This window comes from Nyctereutes procyonoides, unplaced genomic scaffold, assembly GCF_905146905.1.
Source record: "Nyctereutes procyonoides isolate TBG_1078 unplaced genomic scaffold, NYPRO_anot_genome, whole genome shotgun sequence".
NCBI classification, from domain to species: domain Eukaryota; kingdom Metazoa; phylum Chordata; class Mammalia; order Carnivora; family Canidae; genus Nyctereutes; species Nyctereutes procyonoides.
Genome location: NW_026575024.1, coordinates 30,613,912 through 30,639,862, shown reverse-complemented (window position 1 = coordinate 30,639,862; position 25,951 = coordinate 30,613,912). Strand labels below are relative to the sequence as shown.

At 53.7% G+C, this 25,951-nt stretch overlaps 1 protein-coding gene across 1 annotated transcript; it reads left to right on the top strand.

Annotated features, from left to right (window-relative positions):
* Positions 1–3,284: 3,284 nt before the first annotated feature.
* ADRA1D (adrenoceptor alpha 1D) lies at positions 3,285–21,423 on the top strand. Its single transcript, XM_055342851.1, has 3 exons — positions 3,285–4,434; positions 20,797–21,113; positions 21,149–21,423. The coding sequence occupies exons 1-3, from the start codon at positions 3,312–3,314 to the stop codon at positions 21,398–21,400; spliced, it is 1,692 nt and encodes a 563-aa protein (XP_055198826.1). The 5' UTR covers positions 3,285–3,311; the 3' UTR covers positions 21,401–21,423.
* Positions 21,424–25,951: the final 4,528 nt, after the last annotated feature.

Genomic DNA, 25,951 nt, shown 5'->3' with positions numbered 1-25,951 from the left:
TATTACAGCTTTTAACCTATCCCAACTAATCTCTGCCTCACTCAGAGAGTTTTCCACCCCAGTGTGTCTTCCAACTTTGTCCAATATCCTGCTTCCTAATAATTTCCTCTCCTAAAGAACATAAAAAGAAACAAAAAGCTATCTCTTAGGAGCAGAAGCAAACACAGCTGCAAAGCAAACAGCCACTGCAAGGGTCTGCAGAACAGCCAGCTCCTTGCCAGGCCTTGAGTAGGATATCATTCTATTGGCATCCATCCCCAACCTATACCTTCTCCATTGTGATGGGATATATAATCACTAACCTCCAACTCCATTAATTTTAAGCAAAAATTAGCATAAATAATCCAATCATAACTGATCTTAAGTCTCCTGCAGCTTCAGTTGACAGAAGGATCAGGCTGGCTGGGAGGTTATTAGATTACCAAGCATCTCCTTCCTACAAACGACATCCTTTCCCTATATACTCCCTGACCCAGGACCACCGGGAGGTGCCAGTCCTAAGCACCAAATTCTGCTGTCCTGAAGATGAGGGAAGGTAGCCCCAAGCCCTCACGCCTTCACCCAGTGCCCCTGCTGACCACAGTATGTAACTGGAGTAAATGACACAATTAGGGGGATCAGGAAGTCTCAGGTTGTGGGTCAGTAGGGATTATAGGTCTGGTGGTAGCCAGGAGTAGGGTCAAGCCATAGGAAGCTGAAAGATCAGGCTAGGACTAGAGACCCATTTGCAGCTGCAGAATAGACTGGATGTCCATGTTCTTCATAGGGACTGATCCAAGTGGCTGCTTTAGCCACATCTTCCAATGATGTCCATGATTTTGTACTCTTTCAGTCTCCACTACTCTTCAGGGGTGGGGAGGTACTGAGAAAGGGTTTCTCTGGATTTGGATTTTCTTTGAAGATTTCATTGAAGAGAGTCTCCAGGACTCAGATATCAAAGCCAGAGAAAGCTTCGGTCCATAGCAATAGGACAGCTCTCCTCCTAACGCTTAGTGACACTTTATGCCATTTGAACGTGAGCCCCAGAAGGCATTCTGCGTAATTCAACATCATATCCAGTGCCCGGAATAGTTGCAGCATATAGCTGGTGCCTCATTTGTGCTGAATGAACAAATAAAGGTTGGTGGAGTGGAAGGGAGCCAGGGGAATGCTGGTCCCCCAAAACAGGATATCCATCAGGAACGTCTTCTCCATCAGTATCCTCTCCCATTCGGCATTCTGACTCTGCAAGTGACAACCACCTCTACCATCTTCACGAGAGAGGAGGAGGTCCAGTTCTCCTCAAACCCCTTGTGACCTCTAGTAGGGGCTCCAGTTCAGGTTTATCTGCCCAGGGGTTAACTTCTTGGTTGTGGGATGAACTTCTCCTTTTTCTTTGTGCTCGCTCTAAAGGGGCCTCATACAGGAAGGGCTAGGTATCCATCTAAAATCCAGCCTTGCCACTGTATCAAAAAGAACCAAAAGGTCAGGAGGGTCATCAGAGCTCACCTTGCTTTCACTCCTACTCTTCTATGGTAAACTCTCAAAGACCCAAGTAAAAGATGGAAGATGTAATGGGGGAACAGAGGACCTTGGAAGAGCTGTTTCTAAGCTAGGACACTAAGAGCTTTAGCTTCCTGGGCTGGATTTCTAACAAATTTCTACCATTTTCTGCTTTGTCTCCATAGCACCTTCTCATCTAGGTCTCTCAAACATCCGGCCCGGCCATCCACAGCCAGTGGGCTCCAAGGCCCCCAGTTCTCCACTTCTTTCCAGACATCTCTCCAAATAGGCCCTCAGCTCCCTGGCACAGCTCAAGCCTTGGTCACCTTGCACCTACATGGTGCTATTCCCTTCCCCCTGCCACCCAATGTGTCCAGCCAGTATGATGCCCGCCACCCTGGTTAGTAATTTTATGTGGGTCAAATGAATGATCTCTTTTTGTCTCTCCCTACCCAGTCCTGCTAGTTAGCAAGAGGCTTCCCAAATGCAACCCTCCACCTGTGTCCCTGGTTCAAACCAGTTCCATAGATCCTCTGCCCTCCCTGTCCAAGTCCTGCCTGGCCAAGTCCCACGCAGCCAACAACCCCAGGCCCTGCTCTGGGGTCTTAACACATATTAACTAATTCAATGTTCGTATCATTAAATAGACACTACTCTTACCCTCATTTTACAGATGAAGGACTGAGACACAGAGAAATCAAAGAGCTCCAATGGTCCACAGCCCAGATTTGGAGCCAGCCAGTCTGCCAACCCCCCCACTCTTTAACCATCGGTCCAAGTGCCCTTTCCCACCCTCCAGCACTTAACCCTCCCTTCCCGGAAGGCCACTTAGTGTACCAAGGAAGTTTCATTCCACATCTGATATGGAGTAAAGTAACAATGCAGAAGTTGGTACATGCAAACCGATGACTGGTGGGCAGGATCCCAGATCCATAACCAGATAGTCTCTTGCTCCTTTTCCCGTCACAGAGCAGCACTGGCATCTGGTTCCTCCCGGGACTCTCTGCACTCCCCGCACTGCACAGAGGCGTTGGAGACCCTCGCCTGGCCCGCGGCTTGAGAGGAGTAAGGAGGTGCGGCAGATCCCTCCAGGCAGTCCCAGGAGGCAACAGCCGCGGTACTGCGCGGTCCAGTCCGCAGTCCGCAGATCCCAGGCGCTTGCTGCTCTCTGGCGGCCGGAGCCGGGAGCCGGGGAGCCCCGGAGCCCGGGGACCCGGGAACCGCGCCGTCTCCGCTCCGCGCGCCCAAGGGCACCAGCGAGTGACCGAGAGGCTGGGGGGAAAGGGCGGGAGGAAGGGGGACGCGGCCGAGGGGAGAAGAGGGAAGAGGCCCGGGAGGGGCGCGGCCAGGGGCGCAGCGCGGACCGCGAGGAGGGAGGGCGGTCGTGGGCGCCCGCGGCGAGGCAGGGGTGGCTGCGGCCGGGTCGGCGGGGACGCCCCCCCCCGCGACCCCCCGGGCCCCGGAGTCGCCGCTCGCCCGGCGCGCGCTGCCCCTCCGCCCCGCGCGGGGCGCCCCCTCCCTCGGCGCCGGCCGCCCCCTCCTCCTTCCCGGCGCTGCCCCTCCTCCGTCCCGCCCCCCGCGCCCGGTGGAGCGCGCCGCAGTGGCTCTGCCTGCACTGCCCGGCCCCCGAGCCGCCGCTCTGCCCGCTCGCCGGCCCCGGCTCCTCCACCGACCGCGCCGCCAGCCCCGGGAGCCCCGGCCGCCGCCCCGCCGGCCCCGCTCCGCGACCCAGGGACTCGGGCGGGACCGCGCGGCTATGCCCGGGGCCCCGCTCCCGGCCAGTCGCTCGCCCTGCGCCCGGGCCCGGCCCCCGACGGCCGCGCGCTGAGATGACTTTCCGCGACCTCCTGAGCGTCAGTTTCGAGGGTCCCCGCCCGGACAGCAGCGCCGGGGGCTCCAGCGCGGGCGGCGGCGGGGGCGGCGCGGGCGGCGCGGCCGCCGCGGAGGGCCCGGCGGTGGGCGGCGTGCCGGGAGCCGCGGGCGGCGGCGGCGGCGGCGTGGTGGGCGCGGGCGGCGGCGAGGACAACCGGAGCTCCGCCGGGGAGCCGGGGGGCGCGGGCGCGGGCGGCGAGGTGAACGGCACGGCGGCCGTCGGGGGGCTGGTGGTGAGCGCGCAGGGCGTGGGCGTGGGCGTCTTCCTGGCCGCCTTCATCCTCACCGCGGTGGCGGGCAACCTGCTGGTCATCCTCTCGGTGGCCTGCAACCGCCACCTGCAGACGGTCACCAACTATTTTATTGTGAACCTGGCCGTGGCCGACCTGCTGCTGAGCGCCACGGTGCTGCCCTTTTCAGCCACCATGGAGGTTCTGGGCTTCTGGGCCTTCGGCCGGGCCTTCTGCGACGTGTGGGCCGCCGTGGACGTGCTGTGCTGCACCGCCTCCATCCTCAGCCTCTGCACCATCTCGGTGGACCGGTACGTGGGCGTGCGCCACTCGCTCAAGTACCCAGCGATCATGACCGAGCGCAAGGCGGCCGCCATCCTGGCCCTGCTCTGGGCCGTAGCCCTGGTGGTGTCCGTGGGGCCACTGCTGGGCTGGAAGGAGCCCGTGCCCCCGGACGAGCGCTTCTGCGGCATCACGGAGGAGGCAGGCTACGCCGTCTTCTCCTCCGTGTGCTCCTTCTACCTGCCCATGGCCGTCATCGTGGTCATGTACTGTCGCGTGTATGTGGTAGCGCGGAGCACCACGCGCAGCCTCGAGGCGGGCGTCAAGCGCGAGCGCGGCAAGGCCTCCGAGGTGGTGCTGCGCATCCACTGCCGAGGCGCCAGCGCGGGCGCCGGCGCGGCCGACGGGGCGCACGGGATGCGCAGCGCCAAGGGCCACACCTTCCGCAGCTCGCTGTCCGTGCGCCTGCTCAAGTTCTCCCGCGAGAAGAAGGCGGCCAAGACGCTGGCCATCGTCGTGGGCGTCTTTGTGCTCTGCTGGTTCCCCTTCTTCTTCGTCCTGCCGCTTGGTGAGTGACCCGTCTCCCACGGGCCCTTTCCTTTCCTCCTTGAGCCTGTGGCTCTGCCTTCCCCCCGCCCCCCGGCTTTTTTAGACGGGGTTGGCCTTCCCAGGCGGACGGTGACTCTCCACCTGCGCATGAAGGGTTGACTCGGTTGAGCTCCCTGGTCTCTTAGGCAAGTGCACTTTGTGGTCGACGAACAGGGGCCCTTCGTACTTGCAGGATTCGTTTCGCAGGCTTCTGACTTCTTTCTTTCCCCCTCCGAATTGCCATGACAAGCCTTGGGCTTGTTTTAATATTTCAGAACCCCCTAAATATAAGAGATCTGTGGCATCTGTGCGGGCATCTGCCCCATAGTATGTGGCCAGCAGTGTACATGTTCCTCTACATGTCCACACACACACACACACACACACACACACACACACACACGAATGCCAACCTCCAGAGGTGGGTGCATAATGGGTGGGGTCTCCACTGAGGTGCAGCAAGCACGACATCAGCAGGTACGAGAAGCCACCTGCTTTCTCCAGGAACTTCTTCAGTTCCAAATGGCCAGGAGACCCTCCCCACCTGCTATCCGGGAATGCCCTGGGCTCTCACTTCTGAACATCTCCTTTTGGAGGTAGGGTGCTGTGTGGGATGGGAAGGAAGGGGATAGAGACAAATTATCAAATGAAAAGTTAGTATCGTTCATCGATTTTTCTGACATTTAGTGGGTCCTTTAGCTCTTTTGAGAACTTTCCTATTTGTTTCATCAGCTTCCCTGCAGTCCTGGGAGGTGGGCAGCAGTTCTCAGGGGCTTAGTCCCACCCCTGAAGGCTCCTCCTGGAGGCATTGGGGCTGGGTCAGCAAAGGGAGGTGAAGGGGAGCACCATCTCTGGGGATGCATTTGCCCTGAGTCATTTTGCCCATGGCTGCAACCTCAGCCATCCCCAGCTAGGCCTCCCCTGCCTTTCCCTGACCCTGCGGCTGAGTCAGGAAGGGGACGATGGCCTGCCTCCTGCTCCCCTGCAGGCCCTCTCCACATAGTGGCCAGAGTGAACTTTATATATTATAAATTATAGTGTCACTCTCTACTAAAACCCCCTCAGTGCTTTCCAACTGCCCTGGGAACAGACTCCAGACTCTCCACCATGGCCTGTGAGAGGGTGACCTTCAAATTTATTATTGTCCAAACCAAAATGAGACGTGATGAATATTTATGCTGGGATCACAGGCACGAACCGGGACAGTGGGAGCAAACCCGGACATGTGGTCCCCCCTCCCGCAAGGAGGGCCTGGAGTGATGGCCTCCTGGCTTTGCTGCCCCTTGCTCACTGCGTGCTTTGGCTCCTCTGACCCGCTCCCGATTCCTTGCCCACAGCGAGCTCATGTCCTTGCACTTGCTCTTTTCTCTGTCTAGCCTGCCCTGTCCTCCCTCCTCCTGGCTAACTTTAGGTCTCCGTTTAAATGTCCCCTCTGCAGAGAGGTCTTCCCAGATGCTTCGGCTTCAATGTGTCCTCCTCTGTGCTCTCTCCCTTGGGGCACAAGTTGCTCTTCCTTTACTGGCTCCTTAGCTCTAATTACATCTGCATGTTGCTTGGTTGGTGTCTGACTTGCCTGCACTAGCCCTGAAGCACTTCAAGGGCAGGGCTGTGTCATTACCAAATCCGCAATGCCCAGGACAGTGCCTGGTATGTGAGGAACAACGTAGTGCAGCAATGAGGAACCACGGGCTCTGGCACCAGGCAGCCTGGGTTTAAATCCCAGCTCTGCCCCTGACTGGCTGTGCAACTTCGGGCAAATCCCTGAACCTCTCTGTGCTTCTGTGTCCTCATCTATAAAATCCAGATGATGGTGATAGTAACAGCACCCACCTGCAGGGCCTTCATGAGAGTTCAGCAAGTTATTATCTGTAAATATCACCATTCCTTGTCATGAGTGCCCTGTGAGCTATTGCTTTTGTAGTAGCTGCTCACTGAATAAATCACTGTTTTGAAAAGCAGCCAGCCAGAGGCTGTGGTGGGGGTAGAGGGAGGCATGGACACTGAGCAATATATACTTGTGGGGGAGGGCAAATAAGCAGCCAGGAGAAAGCCAGTGTGTCCCTCCCCTTTAAAACCTGCCCAAGATTTAGTACCACCTCCCACCAGGCTCCCCACCCAGGCTCCTTTCTCCCACCAACCAACCCCTGCCCTGTCCCTGACCAGCCGTGCCCCACCCCAGGTACCCTCATTACCCCCTGCCTCTCACTTCACACTGCCTCCCCCCCCCACCACATAGGGAATGATCAAGCTGTGTACAGAATGCCACCTCCCATTATGTTATTTTAACTTCTTTTAAAATTTTGAGTTATAGAATGATGCACAGAAAAGGAGAAAGGGGTATACCAAGTGTCTCTGTACCCATAATCACCCATATTGAACAGATGTTAACATTTTGCCATATTTGCCTCAGATCCCTCTCTCTGTTTCTCTTTCCAAAGAAATAGAACACAGCCAAAAGTACATTCTCTCTTGCTGTCCCTTCCTCCATGTCTCCCTCCCTCCACAGAGGTTAATCTGGAGTCTGTCACCCCCATTCATATGTTTATACTCTTACCAGAAACATCTATATCCACAGCAATATATGGCATTGTCTTGTGTGTCTTTAGGACCTAGATAAATGGCATTATGCCGTGCACATCATTCTTCAGTTTGCCTTTCTCGTGCAACTTTATGTCGGTCAGATTTATCCATGCTGGTTCATTTTAGCAGCAGTATGGTATTCCATTTGAGAGTATTCCATGGTGTGTTGATGCAGTCTTGTGCTGAGCATTCAATTTTTCATATTTTTCACTGTTACAGTCAACACTGCAGAGGGCTTTTGTTTTTTTGAGGTTTAGAGCATGTGCTCCTCTTCCAGGAAGTCAACCCTAAAATTCCATGCCCTTTGGCTCTTTCTCAATCCCTCCGTCTCTGCTGCTCCCCACACTTAGCATGGGGACCCCACCGTGTCCTTGTCTCCTCCTTCTCACCAGTCTGCATTGTGCGCAGCCTCCTGAGCCCCAGAGCAGAGCCCAGGGCTGCTGGTGGAGCCGAATTGAGTGGAATCTGGCAATAATGAGCAAGCAGGACAGAGGCCAAGCAGGGAAACAGAATATTCTGATCTGCCTGTGTCATGGTGTGGCTTGGAGGGCGCAGGCACAGGGAGAAGTGGGGAGCAGAGCCTACAGTGCAGGGCAGGAGTGGCTTGAGGATTGTGCAGAAGGGAGAAAAGGTCAGGAGGTCCTGATACCCCAGCACCGGCCCCAGGCCTGGGAGAAGGGAGGTTCCTTTGAAGGATGAGGAAAAATTCTGAGGAGCAACTTTTAGGATGAGGGAAAATTCTAAGGAGCAACTTTTGGGAGGAATGTGGAATCCAAGGAGCTGGCATATCTTGGTATGGAAGGGCCAATAGATAGTCGGGGTGGAAGATGTTAGAAACTTAAAGAAAGGGGACCACGTCGGGGGTGTTTGCTGAAGGAGGAGCATGGGATGCAGTCTTCCAGAAAGAGGATGGAGGGACAAAGAGAAGAGGGGGCTAAGGATAGAGCTTCAGGGAGCACTCACTTTGAAGGAACCAGAAGGGGGCCACCAGGAGTGACAGCTCCCTCCACCCAGGCCCTGGTCTTTATGCCAGGTGTGATGAGCACCAGAGGTGGAGAGATTGAGAAAGAGCAGTGTGTGCCAGCCAAGGCTGTAGCCCATAGAAATGAAGACACCTAGTAGGGCCACAACCCAGGAGTTGTCTGAACAGACCAGGATTCCCCTCCCCCACTCATCCACACACAAAACTAAGTAGAAACAGGAGCCATAGCCACAGCAGTGAGCAGCCCCAACTGCCCAGAGGACATGGAGAGGCTTAGGATGGGGTCCCAGGGTCCCAGAGGGTCATTGGCACAGGGGCCATGCACTGCCATCTATATACCTGAAAAACTGTGGGTCAGGCCTGAGTGGCAGCAGAGAGACACAAACTAGATGTCCTGAATCGTGGAACTTCTGGAGGCCCAAGTCACTGGCTAGAGGGGACTGAAACTCAGATTTTAGGCACCTAAAATCCTGAGGGGCCAGGAGAGGGATCTCCTACACCTCCACTGTTCCCCTTTCCCCATAAGGAGCAGCAGCAGGTCATGTGACCGGCAGGCAGAGCGTTAGCTCCATGAACCTGATGTTCATTCTGTCTGTCACTTGTCTGACCCCTAGATGACAGTCAGCAAGGCCAGCAAGGGCAGCATTGTCTCCTGCCGGGGCACCCAGGGAGCTGTGTATAGACGCAAGAAGCGTCACTTGCCCTCATGCCCACCTGACTGAGTGTTCCCTCCTGGTGCCCAGCTGAGCCACCCGCTCCACCAGAGTGCCCATGCACCCTGGTTTGCCCAGGAGAGCCCTGGTTACACTGGCATGATCACTGGTCATGCTTCCCTTTCACTCTTAGAGCTGTTCCAGGCTGAACAACAGAATATATGGCCACCAATCCTTGGGGAGGAGGGGCTCTTTGCAGCCCTGAGCATGACAGATATGTACCCCCTACTCTCACCTCAGCGAGCTGACATGGAACTGGGTGCCTTAGAAAGTCACAGGACATTATGTAAAGGTTCCTCCTGATGTCTGGAGGAACCTGCACCTCTGGAATGCATATGGCATTCCAGTTGGTGCCTGCTGCCCACAGACTTCCAAGGAGAAAGGGGGTGTGGTGGGGTGGGGTGGATTGCAAGTGCACCTCATTAATCCACCCCAGGGCACTTCGTGCAAGAGTCCTCTAACCCTGAGAGGTCTGGGCTAGCCTCTTGAGGTAGAAATCCCCGTGAGCAAGAGGGGAACAGAGAAACTGAGGAAACCAGCAAGCACCTATCTGCAGAAGAGCTCCCTCCCTCTCCCAGCCACCTCCAGACACCACCTCTCCCCCTTGATGTTCTCATGGGAGCAGTGTTTCACTGTGTCTGGCTTTGGCTTGCCTGGCAGGTGCCCCCTGGGCCATCCCCAGAGGTGGACCTGTCCCCTGGGACCTACACACACACAAACACACATGCATGTACATGCATGACAGCACCACCTCCTATTATTCCTAGAAACCATAGACAGACCCCTGTCCTGTACCCCAAGCTCCCCGTCGTTGGGCAGGTCCCTGGACCTCTCTGGCCTCTGAGTTGGCCTCCAACTGCGCTCAGTCATGCAGAGAAGTCTCAGAGGCTCAGAGCCCACAGTGGCCTCCCAAGTCCACATCAAGGTACCTGGAGGCTCAGATATGAGAAGTCCCAGGACAGTCCAGCCACTGTCCCAGGCCCCCATCTCCCACCGTCTGTGAGCCATACCTGGGCCTCCCACCCTGTACTGTCAATCTCGGCCCTGTGGTATCGCTGTCCCACCTGACCACCCCTGGATTTAGTTAGGTACTCCTTCGTGCTCCCCAAATACACTGCACAGGCTTTGATCACAGTACACTGTAATTGCCAGTATTCTTACACATATTACAAAGCATGAGGACAGAGGAAACTACATATGTAGGTGCAGAAAAGTGTAGATATTTGTGGGGTGCTGTGTGGCTTGGGAGACATGGAATGGAGAGCCCACAGGAAGAGGAGTCATGAGATGAGACAGGATGCCATCAACAGGAGGAGGGGTAAATAAATTGTGCTGTTTTCGTAGGGCTGGGAAAAATAACAAGTGTGCTGCCTACAGCAAGGTAGATGAATTCCATGGACACTATACTGAGCAAAATAAGCCAGATCTGCAACTAAAGGCATACATAATACATGATTCTGTGTGACAAAGTTCAAAACCAGGCAAAACGAATTGATGAAAATTAGGATAGTGGGTATGTGTATTGACTGGAAGAGAGAGCAAATAAACCTGAAGGGCTGAGAATGTTCTAGATCTTGAGCTGGGCAGTGATCACATTGATATGTGCATATGTAAAATCAAGCTGTACTCTTAAAGTGCATGTGCTTTATCACTTGACTGTCATTATCTTATGTCTTAATTAGAAATTTCTGAGAGAAGGCGGGTACATGCTGAAGAGAGGCTTGAGCCATGCTGAAGAGTTGGTGTCCAGATTGGAAAGCACACACTGGCAGCCAGCTATACAGGGTAGATTCCTCGTGTGCATGTGAGAGTGTTGGCCAAATGCCAAAGGATTCATCTCCACAGGTTCCCGGACGTGGTGCAGGGGGAGTGGTAGGGGATGCTTTGTGGCAGGTCCTCAGCAGTGGTATCACTGTCCTCTGGCCCAAGAGCCTGAAGAAAGGGCTGGCATGACATCTCCTAACTGTGCCTTTGCAGCACCTGGCACATAGTAGGTGCTCAGGAAATGTGTGTAGAGGGAGGAAGTGGTGGAACCCATGACCTCTTCACATCCCCCCATGCCAAGGGTCTGAGTGGTAAAGCACCAACACTTTTTTTTTTAAGTTTTATTTTATTAGGATAAAAACACTTAACAGGAAGTGTACAATCAATACACTATTGTTAACTGTAGACACAGTGTTGCACAGTCCATCTCTAGAATTTATTCATCTTAAGTGAAACTTTATGCCTGTTAATTAGCAACTCCTTATCCCCTTTCTCCCAACCCCCAGCCTCCACCCTTCCACTCTTTGATTCCCATGACCCAGCTCAACAATGTCAACCCAAGGCCAGTCTCTGTGCATCACCACCCTCACCCGCTGTCCCAACACTGAGGATGATTTTGAAGAACATCCAGACACCATATCTGTTCACGTAAATTCTTCAGTATACATTTCTAGAATACAAGAGCTTTTTGAAAAATAATCACAATCCATTATAACATGTAAAAATAATTGTTTAATATCAAACACTGTCTACTTAGTGTTCAGATGTTGCCAGTTGCCTCATATATTTGTGGTTTGTTTGAATCAGGATCCAAAAAAGGTGCACATGTTGCATGTGGTTGATTTGCTGGCTAGGTCTATTCAGTTGGTAAGATTCCCCTCTCCCCACCTTTCCCTTGCAATTTATTTGGTGAAGAAACCAGATCAGTTGTCCTGGAGAGTGGCCCATGGTCTGAGTCTGCATCCCCATAGTACCATCTAATGTGTCCCTCTGTTCCCTGTACTTCCTGTAAACTGACTTCATCAGATTCAGGTTCAATGTTTCAGCCAAGAATTCTTCTCTTTGCAGCTGTTATGAATGGTCAGGGACTCAGGTGCCCAATACGATGGTTCAGGCTCAGCTTGTACTTTTCTTCCCCCGAAACCTGGAAGCAGCCATTTCTCAAAAGAGCCTTCATCCCTTTTAGTGGCAAATGATTATTTAAAGACCACAGTCTGAGCTCTCAGCTTTTCAGGGATACTGAGTTGGTCCCTGATCCAGCAGACAGAGCTAGGAAGTATATTTTATGTTTTATAAAAGAAAAATACACCACTGACAGAATATGCCTAGGAGCTGCTCTTCTGCCTACATCCTCATAGCTACAGAAGAGTGTCCAGGACCAGACAAATAGTTCTCTGCTGGCCTCTCAGAGTTTATGGGTCCTGAGGCAAACATGGGGGCACAGGGCTTCTATTCCTGGTCCATCTCGAGCCAGAGGACTTGCCAATTACCTCTCACCGTGGAAAACTGGCAATGCAAGGAATTCAAGAGAACTGGCTTGGCACAGCTGGCACCACTGTGCCCTCAAACCACCCCTTCATGTTCTCACAATCCATCTGAGACCTGGCCCCTATCCAGGTCACCTCTTTCTGATGGCCTTCCATGATTGTGCCCACTTCAAAATGGCCTTATCTCCTACCACTCTCCCCTTCACCTTCTCCGTTCCAGTGATCCCAACGTCTTGGTTGTCCTCCAACTTCTCAAGTTCCTTTTTGCTTCAGGGCCTTTGCACATGCACTTTCCACTGTCTGGAATTCTCTTTCCTCAGATGCATGGCTCAGTCCCCCCACAGCATCTTCAGTTCTCGGCTCAAGTATGCTTTATTAGAGAGGCTTGTCTGACCCTATAGGGGTCCCAGATGTCCCAGCCTCTCTTGACAGAGAAGCTATTGAGCTCCAGAGTCAGAGCCACTGAATGAGCAGTTGAGAGAAGTGGAAGAGAGAAAGGGAGTATAGAGTGGGGAATTCCGCCTCTCCTAGCCTTACTGGTGAGAAGACACCTGAATATCTAGGAGAGTGTGGTATTTTCAACCCCACTCTATCTCTCTGGCCAGAGAGAATGGCTGCCTGTGGATGGAAAAGTCCCTAGTGACGGAGAGGTGGGAAAGGGGGCAGGCCAGGGTGCAGCTTGATATTTCATGGTCCGCTGCAAGTTATGAGCAATGCTGGCTGTGAATTCTGACATTCTGCCAAGAACAAGTTCCTTCTGGTGATGCCAGAAGAGTGCTGTTAATCACACAGTCTGCCCCATGGCTTCAGAGCTGTCACTCCTTGGTGAGACTTGGCCACATTGGTCAGCTCCAGCCTAACCAGCATCTCAGTGACATCTCCTAGACCTGGACATCTCTGATCCTGAGGAGTGGGGACTGGCTTGTGATCATCAAGGCTGCAAACACAAACCTCATGGGCTGCCTCAGTTTCCCCAACAATGTGTGGGCTAGGCTGACCCCGTCAACATGCCATAGAATGAGCCTACCTGCTGACATAGGAAAGGCCTTGCCTTTAATGACTAGTGAATGTCCAGCCCCACCCCTGCCCCGGACATTAGGTTAGACTCCTGATAGAGGCATCCCAATATAGGGAACAGGAGAAGGCAGGTGGGAGCAAGCCTGATGGGAGACCAACATGAGAGCAAGGTCAAGAAGAGAGAAGCAGGCAGGAGTTGGGTCTGTGCTCATCTCCCACCTGCATTCTTACTACCTCTCCTCACAGGCACGTAAATGTGACCCTTCCCCTGCGATGAGGAGGAAAAGCAAGCCCAAAAGCACCCCTGCTCTGTGTCAGGTGCTTGTGTTAGAGGATGAAAACAACCATCATTTGCTGCCTCAAGAAACCAGTAGTGTAGGAGAGCAGATAGAGCAGTAACAAATTTTATTAAAATGCACACTTGGGACGCCTCAGTGGCTTGGTGGTTGAGCGTCTGCCTTCAGCTCAGGTCATGATCCCGGGATCCTGGGATCAAGCCCCACATCAGGCTCCCCACAGGGAGCCTGCTTCTCGCTCTGTCTATGTCTCTGCCTCTCCCTCTGTGTCTCCCATGAATAAATAAATAAATAAAATATTTTCTAAAAAGGCAGGCTTGCATAAAAGGGCACATAACGCAAGCTTGGTGGGGAGGATGCCTGACCCAAGACTCGAGGCCTGGGTGGGAGGAAATAGTCAGGGCCAAGCAGAAAGGCAGAGGAGGAGCCGAGCCTCTATGGGAAGACCTGCTCGCAGCTTCATCCTCTGGCTCGTGGCCACATTTGAAGGGGAGCTAGCTGGAGATGGCACTGGGTCCTGAAAGGCCTTGAATGCAACACAAGAAAGCTTGGGCTTAGTCCTCAGAGCCTCTGGAAGCCACTCGGGGTTTCAGAGGTTTAAGTAGAGAAACCAATTTTAGAAAAAGCCTCCAGCCGTGTGCACAGTGGAGAGGCCAGAGGACCCTTGGGGGCTGTCACAGCCATGCAAACAAAACGAGATGCCAGACTAAGCAAAGGCTTCAGGAGCGAGGTGAAGGCAGGGACCCCACCAGAGAGAAAACTGAAGGCACCGGGCATGATCGCCAGTTGGACCTTCAGGGTAGAGAAGAGGGACTCACTGAGCAAAGTCAGCAGGAGTTCAGCACCTACAGTGTGTTAGATGCACTCAGGAAGGCTTCGGGGCCATGGGAGTGTTGTGCCAAACAAAACAGGCACAAGTCCTGCCCTGGGGACTCGGCTGCAGAGAGAGATGATGGACAAAATGAAAGCTAACTCCAACAGTACGGGAAGAGGCCGTGAGTGCCATGGAGAGCTACAGCACCAGTTGGGGGGTGGGGGGATGGGGAATCATGGGTGGGAGGGCAAAGCAGTTTTACCTGGGAAGTCAGAGATACCTCACTGCAGAGGTGAGGGCACGAGCCATGTGGCTATAGGGGGGAAGAAGATGAGGAGGAAAAGCAAGCCCAATGTGGGAGCGTGTCTGGCATATCCAAAAAGCAACATGGAGGGCAGTATGGCTGGAACTGAGTTGGGGGTTGGGAGAGGGGATGGCAGAAGGGTTGGGGGAGCCACATGCTGAGCTGTGTAGGTCACAGGCTCTTACTGTGAGGAGAAAGGGTAGTTCTTAGAGGGTTTGGAACCTAAGGAGTGAGTTGATCCAGTTATGTTTTTTAAAAAAAATCACTCTAGCTGCTGGGTTGAGGACAGAAAGCATGGGAGAGTGGAGAGGCTGCTGAGTACTTGAGGTGGGAGATGCTAGTGCCTTTGACAGGGTAGAAGAGCACAGGGAGGAGGGTAGCTGTGCGTTCTGACCTCACGTCCTTCCTCTCTGCCCTCAGTCACTCCATTCTATAACCACCAGCCTCATCATTGTTCTGCGAACATACCAAGGCCACCTCAAGGGCCTTTGCACTTGCTTTTCCCTCTACCTGATATGCTTTTCCCCTAGATGTTCACATACCTCTGTTCAACTCTTTACTCAAATATCATGTCTTCAGCAGACCTTTCTTGGCCAGCTTATCCAAAAATCTATACTGCCACTCCCAGCCACACACAGACACGTAAACACATATTTCCTATCTTTCTTCCCTACTTTACTTCTCTTTAGCACATTTTATTATCTGATGTGTTTACATTTTCCTTGTTTATCCTATGTATTGGCAGCTTTGCCCAATGAAATATAAGCTTCATGAGGTCAGGATAAGTATGAAATGCTGGTAGACACACAGACACACACCCAAGTGGAGATATCTGGGAGGTAGTTGGATCTGAGTCTGGAAATTGGGAGAACAGTCTGAACTGGAGATAGAACTATGGGCATTATCAGTCTGAAGTCGGTATTTAAATCCATGAGCTGGGATGAAATTACCAGCAGAACGTGAAGGGAAGAGATTCCAGACTCTTCTGGGAAGGAAGGGCACGCCTACGTTTAGCAATGGGGACTGACAGAAGAAGCAAGCAAAGGAAACTGATACAGAATAGAAAATCCAAGAGCGTGGGACCTGGGATCCATGAGTGAGATGAGAGGAGTCTGGGATGAATGAGAGAAGTGTCCACAGGTTGGGCCCTGGGAGGAGCGGGGCTGTATGGCAAAGCAGTGAAGAGCAGGTGCGGAAGGGAAGTAGGCAAGTGTGGACGGAAAGGATAGAGAGAATGAGGTTTGTAGCCCGAGAACCAGCAGAGAGGGTGCAGCTATGACAGGTGCATGCCTGAAGGGGACTGATGGATGGAGAGTACTACCACACAAGCAGGGATGCTGACCTTGGGCAGGAGAAGAGACCTCTTTCTTACGGAGGAGGAGGAAGAGGGGGAGAGGTGAGGAAGGCTTGAGCATATGCCCAACTTCTTTGGCTTCTGTTTTCTCCTCGAAGCAGGAAGTAAGATCAGCTGCCCTGAAGGAGGCAAGGGGGCAGAGTAAAGGCTCACCGTGCTGGTGCAGGACCCGGGCAGAGCAGCAAGGTCACGGGGAGCCCTGGATGGACCTGAGGTGGGGGACCCTCACATTCAGGGAATGGGCAAATCACTCCAGAGTTAGAGTCTGGCTGGATAAGCATAACCCAAGTCCAGAAGGATGCGAACATGCGAGGACTGAGAAGGCAACTTCAGAGGTGTGAGTGACTAGGAGTCTCAGCTGAGCAGGGGCAATAGGAGACTTCTAAGGGGCTGCCAGAAGGTCAAAGAACGGTTAAGAAAGAGGATAAGAAGCTGCAGTGGAAAATGGGTTTTATTTTATTTTTTTAATATTTTATTTATTTATTCATGAGAGACACACACACACAGAGAGAGAGAGAGAGAGAGAGAGAGGCAGAGACACAGGCAGAGGGAGAAGCAGGCTCCATGCAGGGAGCCCGACGTGGGACTCGATCCCGGATCTCCAGAATCACACCCTGGGCTGAAGGCGGTGCTAAACCACTGAGCCACCCGGAAGAAGTGAAATATTCAGGCTTATCTTTTTAAAAGGATCCCTCCAGGGGCGCCTAGGTGGCTCAGTTTGTTGGGCGTCTGATTCTTGGTTTCAGCTTGGGTCATGGTCTTGTGGTTGTGGGATCGCCCTACATCAGCTCCAGGCTCAGCAGGAAGTCTGCTTAGGGATTCTCTCCCTCTGCCCCTCTCTCCACTTGCTCGTGCTCCCTCTCTAAGATAAATGAGTAAATCTTTTTAAAAAAATAATTGATAAATAAAAGGATCCCCCCAGCTGCTGTGTGAACACGGTGCAGGGGTACAAGGCCAGGAGCAAGGAACCCCCTTAGAACAGCACTTCAGGTAGATGATGATAGTAGCTGGGACCAGGGGGTGGCACAAATTGGGGGTGTGTTCCAGGACCAATAGGAGTTGATGGATGGGATGCAGGCTGTGACAGAGAGAGGGATTGAGATGTATGGAGCACCTATGATGTGCCAAGCACATGTAGAGAGCTCACCATTTAAAGATAAGATAGACCTGGGGTGCCTGGCTGGCTCAGCCGGGAGGAGCATTTGATTCTTGATCTCAGGATCATGAGTTTGAGCCCCACATTGGGTATACAGATTAAGTCAATAAATATTTTTTAAAAAGATTAGACAGGAAACTGATAGTCACCTATTGTGTTCTTGGCACTTAGAAGTGAGAAGATGTGCTATAGGGAGAGTACCTCTAACTGCCAGGTTGGGAAGGGTTGGTATGAAGAGAACTTCCAGGTGGAGGTGCCAGTAGAGCTGGCAGAGGAAAGAGGAAGGGCAATCCCAGAGGAGCAGGAGCAAAAGCCCCCAGGCAAGACTGGGGAGCCTGCTGGGGCCAGAGGGCAGCAGGAGGTCAGTGCAGCCATTTAGCTGATGCACAAAACCAAAGTAAGACTGCTGAGGGGAGCAGGAGCTATAAGAGAAAGAAGAGCAAGGGTGTGATGCTGGGCACCAGTACAGAAAGGTGGGAGGCTGAGGGAGGGTGTCCCACAAGGTTCTCTGTTTCCAATGACAGCTGCCAAGTTGAGTTAGCACAGCTGGGCTTTCTGCCTGCAAGGAAGGCTTCGGAGAGCCCCGTCAGGACAGAAAAGAGACAAGTGGCCTTGCCTCAGAGCCCCCACCTGCTAATTGAGGCTCTCCTGTAGCTGTGCTCAGGAGCTGACAAAGTGTGTGCCAGGCCGCTGGAGAGGGATGAGAAGGCATACAGGCGAGGTTGGCCCGAGTAGCCACAGGTCAGAGTGGCTGGGGGAGCAGGAAGCTGGGGTGGCCAAAAAGGGGCTTGTCCACTGATGCATTGCAGGGACAATGCCCATGAGCCAGGAGCCCATCCTCAGGGGCCTCGGGGCAGTTCCCCATATTATCCATGCATGCAACGGACAGGGATGTACACACAGCCCCCTCTGACCCTGGAGATCTTTGCCAGAAGTTCGACCTGATGAGAAAGTATTGGGGGGAGGGGGGAGGACAGCAGGGAGAGTGAGGCTGTACAGGGTGGTGTGGGGGGCAGACTGCAGCTTTCTGGGCAGAGGTGGGTGTGGGGCTCAGAACTGTGAGACAGAGGTGCTATTGCCTGTAGAAGCTGGAGCCCAGGCACAGGCGCCTGTATTTTCCGGGCAAGATGTCTATACACAGTGGGCAGAGAACACATGAAACAGTTGTGCCACATGCTGTCAGTGTCCCCTCCAAGCCACCACCCTCCCCGGACCTTCAGGGCACATCAGCCAACTTCCATCCCAACACCTGCCTGCACCTTTGCCCAGGGGCTCGCTCTCTCCACCCACCAGAATCCTCATCATCCACCCACACAGCAGGCCGGGGAGAAGTGTGGGAAATTAATACCTCTGGGAGTAGCCCAACCGGTGACTGATGGGAGTGGGGGTATAGATACTCCACCTCCCTCATTCCCCTGGTGGGATAGCTCTGAGATTCCTGAACTTCATGGTATCATAGGATTATGCCCCAGTTGCCCACAATTAGTGACTTGCACTTGGATCCTTGTCTCGGGGTCTGCATCTGGGAGAGCCCAAAGTAAAACAGAACCTCAGTGGGACACAGTAGGAAAATCTTGGGGCAGAAGCTTTTTTTGTGTGTAGGGCATTCCCAGCCTGTAGCAAGCAGCTGCACAGGTTGCTTGAGCATAAGTTAGAATAGTGTTTATAACACGGTCCAGGGCATACTACAGTATGCCATGTCGCCCACCAATGTGAGTAAAAACAACACTGATAACGATGCTGTTTGGCCAGCTTCAGGCTTGCAGCTGAAAGCATAGTCCACTGATTTGTCATCCTAGGCTAAATATAAAAGAACTGTGGCCTGAGTCAGAGTTATTTTCAGCACCGTGTCTTACTTTGCAGCCATTGAGGGATGCTATTCAGAGGGCCGCCTTCCTGGAGGGTGAAGTCAACCCTAGTGGCCCCCACATTCCAAGGACAACTGTCTAACTCCCCTCCTAGGGGAAGTTGTCTGCTCAGCATATGCTGACTGATGCCCCAGCCTCCCCCAAAGCCACCAGGTCTTGGCTTCTGTTTCTGGTTACTCTCCAGAGCTGGAAACTGGGTCTCTTCCCCACTGGGGTGGAGCTGCCCTCTTTCAAAAGCCACCACGTAGGAAGAGGGGAAGTAAAGAGACACCAGTGTTTAAGAGCCTGCGACGTCCTGCACTCTGAAATGCATGCATTTCACAGTGGAGCTGTGTGACCGCAGTTTCAAAGGCCTGTGCCTCATGACACTCGTGACTCTCCTCCTCTGCCACCACCACCATGTGTCTGTCTCAGCAGCAGAAATTCTCTATCTTGTAGGAGGTGGGTGACGGGCAAGAGCTCCCAGGTCAAAAAGGGGAGCATGGTGCCTCTGCCCGCTCAATAGCAGACCCTGCTCTTCTTTCTTTAGGGGCGGAAGAAGAGAGCAGGTCCCATGATTTGTCAAGGACCCCTGTCCCTGGCCCGCTCAGTCTCAAGGGCACCTGCAACTTTTGCCTGGGATGGGACGCTCTTGCCACCTACCCCCTCCATCCGCTGCTGCTGAGGATGTGAGAATGAGAGTGGCTTTTGCTTTTAGGGTCATGCCTTTGCATTTTGTCAAGTACCTTTTGAGGACAGGACCCCTTACATGGTGGTGGAGATGCCAGGAGAGAAGTTTGTGAGGAGGAGGGTCTTTCTGACACAGCTCAGGTCTTAGTGCACCCACCCTCTCCTGCCTGGCACTCTGCTCCCGCAAAGCCATCCTAGAAGCCTTCCCTGACCAATTCCACTGGGACAGCCCCAGTGACCTTCGTTCCAGCCACCACTGGCATTGTTTACTGAGACTTAATTTAGGCTCCGTTTCTTGCCTGCTTGAAACTATCCATGGCTCCCAACTACCCACAAATAATTGTGTAAATTCCCTTCACCATCTGTCCCAAATGACATTTTCTCAGCGTATCCCAGAAGACATTCCCAGGCCCCAAACTTGTACTCCTCTTGCCCACCTGACCCCTCCACTTCTAACACCCTCCATCCCTCCTCATCCTGCCAGGCTCCTGTCCATCCTCTGAGAACCCTGGAAGCCTCCCACCCCATCCCACATCCTGAGCACCACCATCACACCATCTTCATTCCCTTGGTATTTTATGCACCTAGCTACTCAGGGAATGGGACTTTGTTTGATGTGAGCCCAGCACAGTGCCTGATGTGAGGCAAGCCTTGGTCAACATTTCATTCAAAGGTTCTTACCCTTTTTGTGCTACAGACTTCTTGGGCATCTGGCAAAGCTTATGGAGCCCTTCTCAAGGTTATGCTTTCAAATGCTTAAACTAAAATACAAAGGATTGCAAATAAAACGGATTTCGTTGAAAACACCAAAACATTTGTGAATGAAATCTCTGGCTTAGAAAGGAATGTGCTTCTAGGTTAAGGCATTAAGTAAGAGAATCTAGTGGTAGGTTCTGGTGACTGTCATTTCCAGATAGGAGCAGACAGTATTTCAGAGCATCTGCAGCAACTGAATGTGATAGGAAAATATCTGGCAGGAACTGCTGAGAGTCAGGTCGCACCCTAGGAAACTGCCCATCTTGCACCAGTTTTGAGCTAGGAGAACCCGGACGGCATAGGGCTTCCTCTCCCTCCTACTTGAGTTTGTTGCCTACACTCGTCATTCAGGGAAACTGCTCAGTTATCAAGGAGACATCAGTAAAACGGAAGATGATTTTTTTCTTCATCCAAGTTCACGGACCCCTCGAATTATATCAGGGACCCCCTTGGGGAGAGATACGTTGGGAGCCCCGAGCTGGCAGCCCAGCCCCTAGTTGAGGACTTTGCGCCCAGGGGGCTGCCGGGCCTCCCTCTCCTGGAGCATCTAACAGGCGTGGGTCTCTCCCCCCCCCCCCCCAGGCTCCCTGTTCCCGCAGCTGAAGCCCTCGGAGGGCGTCTTCAAGGTCATCTTCTGGCTCGGCTACTTCAACAGCTGCGTGAACCCGCTCATCTACCCCTGCTCCAGCCGCGAGTTCAAGCGCGCCTTCCTTCGCCTGCTGCGCTGCCAGTGTCGGCGTCGTCGGCGCCGCCGGCCCCTGTGGCGCGTCTACGGCCACCACTGGCGGGGCTCCAGCGGCGGCCCGCGCCCCGACCTCGCTGCGGGCCGCGGCGCCGCGCCCCCCGGGGCCCCGCTGGCCCTCACCGCGCCCTCGGCCCCCGGCTCCCCCGGCTGCCCGGCTGCCCCGGCTCCCCCGGCGCGCGCGAGGCGCAGGCCCCCGTCGCCGGCCGTCGAAAGCCGCCCTGCGCCTTCCGCGAGTGGAGGCTGCTCGGGCCGTTCCGGAGACCCACCACCCAGCTGCGTGCCAAGGTCTCCAGCCTGTCGCACAAGATCCGCGCCGGGAGCGCGCAGCGCGCGGAGGTGGAGGCGGTGTCCCTCGGGGTGCCCCACGACGTGGCGGGGGGCGCCGCCGGCCAGGCCTACGAACTGGCCGACTACAGCAACCTCCGGGAGACCGACATCTAAGGACCGCGAGCGGAGCCGGGGAGTGTCCTGCGGGGGGAGGGGCTGCGGGCGACGGGCGGGGGCGGGGGCGGGGGCGGGGCGGCAGGGCGCGGCGCGGGGCCCAGCGAGGCTGGCTGGACGCTGCTGATCCGGGCTGCTCCCGGGCCTCCCTGAGAAACTGAGGCCACGGGGTAGGGCCCTGGAGAGGTAAAAAGTGATGGCCTCCCTCCCCGACACAGGTGCCTGGAGCTCTTCCTTTCGGAGGAAGGGGCTGTGGGTTCCGGGGGGCCGGTTGCCCCCAATCCCTGTTTGAGAAACACTGCCCCATCCATGCCCTGAACCCTGGACAGACAGCCTCAAGAGGAGGGGCAGGCCTGCCTGGCTGTCCCCAATGCCTCCCCTAGGGAAAAAGTCAGTGGGACCAGGGGGACTTCTCAATGGACACAACCTCTCCTTACTGCCGACTGGAGGAACCCAGTGGACCAGCCCAGCCACCAACAAGCTTTGGTGGCAGATTGGATGACCATCCCACAAGCCTGTTGTATTTACCCATGGACCCACTCTCCACTACAGAGGCTCCTCCATGCATACCCCACCACCTGGCCCTGCCCCTCATTATGTCCCAAGGGCCTTACTGTTTACACTCTGTACATAGTGCCTGTGCCCATCACTTCTTGCGAGGATCTGGAGCCATCAAATGGGGAGAGCTTTGTCATTTTGAGACATATTTATTGGTAAGAGTACTTCTATTTTGTCCAAACTGTGCAAACTGTCCCTCTTTAGCTTGTAACCCATAAAGAACTACTTTTTTTTTTTTTTCTAAACTCCTTCAAGTTCTAAAGCCCAACAAGAGGATAGTCAGGTCTGCATTCACCTTTCTAGTTTCAACCCAACTATCTGTTTACCGGATGGCTGTTCTCCTCTGGGACTTTTAGCATGATCCTTAAAGGACTTAGGGGTTTTGTTGGCTTTTAAAATTCATATGATGAGTCTTGGGAACCAAACAGTAATCATAAGCATAAATGTTCATTTTGTCAGTCTCCCCAGATGTATCTGTGATGCTCTTGGTCTCAGTGAGGAAGATGGCCATCAGTTAAATGGATAACACATTACATGAAAAAAATATAGAAGCCCAAGTAGACAAGCATACATGGTATGAGAGAACACCTACTTAGGAATAGTGCTGTTAGCTTTGAGTGAAATGTCCAGCACTTGTCACGTACTCAAGAGATTGAGGTAATTCAGTCTTCAGCTGGATAATATCAACCACACACATACAGCCAGAGTGGGGGTGATAACTGTGGTCCAGTGGAAAGCTGGTTAGGCAATACCCCAGGGTGTCTGGAGTGGGAATGTTCTAAAACTAGAAGAGCCAGTTGCTGGGGCCAACATGGACCAGTAGTCTGAATCAAAAGTTTCCATCCTGTGCTGAGGAAGTAGTCTATTTGAAAGGTAACCACGATTTTAGACCTCTCACTCCAATTTTATAAGGTAAAAAGATAGCCAATACCAGGACTCAGGAGCAGACATTTCATACTGTGGATCTACATCAGGTTCTAGGCCTGGCATCCCCACAAGGCACAGGAAGGGTAGTTAAAGGCGGGTTCTGGGTACATGCTGTACACCCCAAAGAGGGCCCACTTTACAGGACATTGGCCACCTAAAGCTGGGGACACTGGAGGACAGCCCTTGCTATATTCTCACAGAGGTGGGGGCCATCCCTCAAATCAGGAGTCAGCAAAGGGGCTGACCCCTCATCAGCGAACTGAACATTGGGCTTCTGGGCAGAGGTTCCAACAGCAGGGGAAGGTCTCTGAGCAGGCGAACCTGGGCTCCCACATGCCAGGGCAGTGGAGCCCACGGGAGGTCAACAGTGGGGATAAGGGAGCAGGTTGGGGAGGGAACATTCATAGGGGACTTTAGGGGACCCTCCCTGCCCTGGATAACCCAGTAGGTGTGCAGGCAGGTGGAGCTGGCAGCTAGCCCAGTACTTTCTCTAGGCCCAATGATTAATCTGCAAAACATGTCTCATGTTCAAGCCTCAGCCCTCATCTCCTGGCCACAGGGGCCCTCTGCACACAGCTGTCTCCTCCTGTACCTCCATACTAAGCCTTCAGGACATCAGGGGGAGCTACAGAGCTCCCCAAGAGGCTGTGCCACAGGGACCCCCCCCTTCCCCACCAGGGACCCAGTTCTAATCATGGATAAAGCACTGAGTTGCTGACCTTGGGGTCAGGACATGTCCAAATGCCGCAGAGTGGCCTAGAGGAATGGAGGGAAGAACAAGAGCCATTCTGGATGAGGGAGCCTCTTGCAAGTGATTTGGGGACATCTGGAAGAAGTGTATTCACTGTACCGTTTCCTGGGTCCTCAGGCGCCCCGGTCCACACATCTGATTAGAGATACCGACTGAGGTACATACAGAAAATGAGGCCATGATCTCCAGGAAGCCTTGTGAAGTACCAAGGTGACCAGGAGAGTGGGAAGACTCTCTGTCAGTACTGATCAACATGGGAATAAGCATTCCTTTACACAATCAGCTAGGAATCGGGTGAGGCCTTGAGGGGGTTTGTGAGTGGGAAAGGGATGGCCCTGTGAGATGGGACAGGGACAGAACAGGCCTCCAAGAACACTGGCATTTGCCTAAGCCCTTTGTCCCTCACCATCCTTAGCCCCATTCCTGCTTCCCACACCAGTCTGCCCACCCTCCCTCTCAAGCTGGGCTCTTGCCACCCATCTTGCCTTGCTTCCCACACTCTTTCAGGGACCTCTGCCCCAGTATCCCCCAGAGCTGCTTTTGCAAGTCACCTGGGACGTCTCATTTCCTCAATCTCCTGCCCTCTGTCTCTGCCACAGTCTACTCTGGTGGCTGAAATGTTCTTCTCCCTGCCCGAGCCACGCCCCTGGGATCTCTTCTGGTCCCCAACCACACACTCTCTCTCTGTCTCCTGCGCTGGTGCCTCTTTCTGTCCTTATATGTCCCCCAAGGTTCTCCTCTCCCTTTTCTCAACTCTGCACACCATCTCATCCACCCCCAAATCATCTCAATGACCACTTGTACATAAATGGCTCCCAAGGGTTTGTCTGTAACTCCAGATGTGTATTCACCTCTCTTTGGGTGGTTTCCAAACACCCCAAATACAAGTCCACTTGCCTCCTGCAAAACCGTCTCCTTGACTCCATATAGGCATGACAAGGCCAGTGGTGCTGAGGCTGGAAGCTCCTGGAAGCCCTCAGCCTGCCCACCTTCTCCACTCCATCATCTTCCCAAGATCTTCCCAGATTCCCTGCTCAAAACTGAGCCCCGAGTGTCCCTCAGCCTCATTGGTAGCTCATACCAAGGTCATTCTGGCTTAGCCCACTGATAGAATCATACCTGTGTATAGGAAGAGGGCTCCCTGTCTCCAGAGCTGCTCAGGGCTGGGTGTGAGTGTTCATTAAATCCTGGATTGATGGAGTTGGCCCACTGACGCTTCCCTGGGACACTGCCCCACTGCCCACCTAATGTTCAACATCACTGTCTTTGCAAGACTCTAACCCTTACTGCAGTCCTCACGAGGCTGAAGCCTGTATCCTCCCCCAGCCAGAGAATCAGCTGTGCCAGGGACTTCTACAGGAACACCTGCTCTGTGTGCCTTCCAGCCCACCCAACCCTCCACCTGGAGCCCCACCCCAAGCCCTTAGGCCCTCCTGTTCCAGGTGCTGACAAGTCCTGGCAAAAGGTTTGGGACCTTGGTCGCCCTCCCTTCAGTGACCTGTCAGAGCCCCGACTCCTCAGTGCCCTCCTGACCCTATTTCTATTTCCATCCTGTTACACCCCCAGGGAGTTACATGTTCACCGTCCACTTGGAAAGAATTTCCTTTTTCTTTTTTTTTTTTCTTGAGGCTCCAGTGAAGCACAAAACCAGATGCTCATAAAGGCTAAACCAGTCCCGCAGCCTCTGCTCAGAATGGCTCTCTGGGGAGCCCAGTGGGCCCAGGTGGTGCTAGAGGTGGGGTCTTTGGGAACGGGGCCTGCACTGGCCTCTCCCCCATTTGGAGCTGGATTTCTTCCCTTCCCCCACCCGCTCTTGGCAGGAGCAGGGAAACAAAAGGAATGCTGAACAGGACTCCAGCCTATATTCTCCAATTGCTCTCGTCTGGGGAAGAAATAAGGAGGAATTGGAGGATACATTTAGAACCAAGAAGAAATCCCGGAACTGGGACCACAACAGCCTGAGCTCTTGGAACTGGAGCTGGAGGGAGGGATCCAATGGAGGCCGTGCCAGAAACCTCCCCTGTGACACCTGTGGACACCCCTCCAAGGCCTCACCATTCACTTGATGCCACCACACCGTTTGTGTCTACCTCCTTCTGTCCTGCTGAAAAACCAAAGAAAGGAGTCCCCATTCCCACTCCTGAGAGTGACCCAGATTGGTCCCACTTATATCTTGAGTCAAGCCACATGGGTCTCTGGTCAGCCTGTAAACTGGCTAATTTGGGGGTCAAGCCTGATCAGCTGGGCAGGCAGATGGAAGTGGGTCATATCACACAGCACAAAACACAGCTGTCCAGGTGCCAGCATCCACGAGG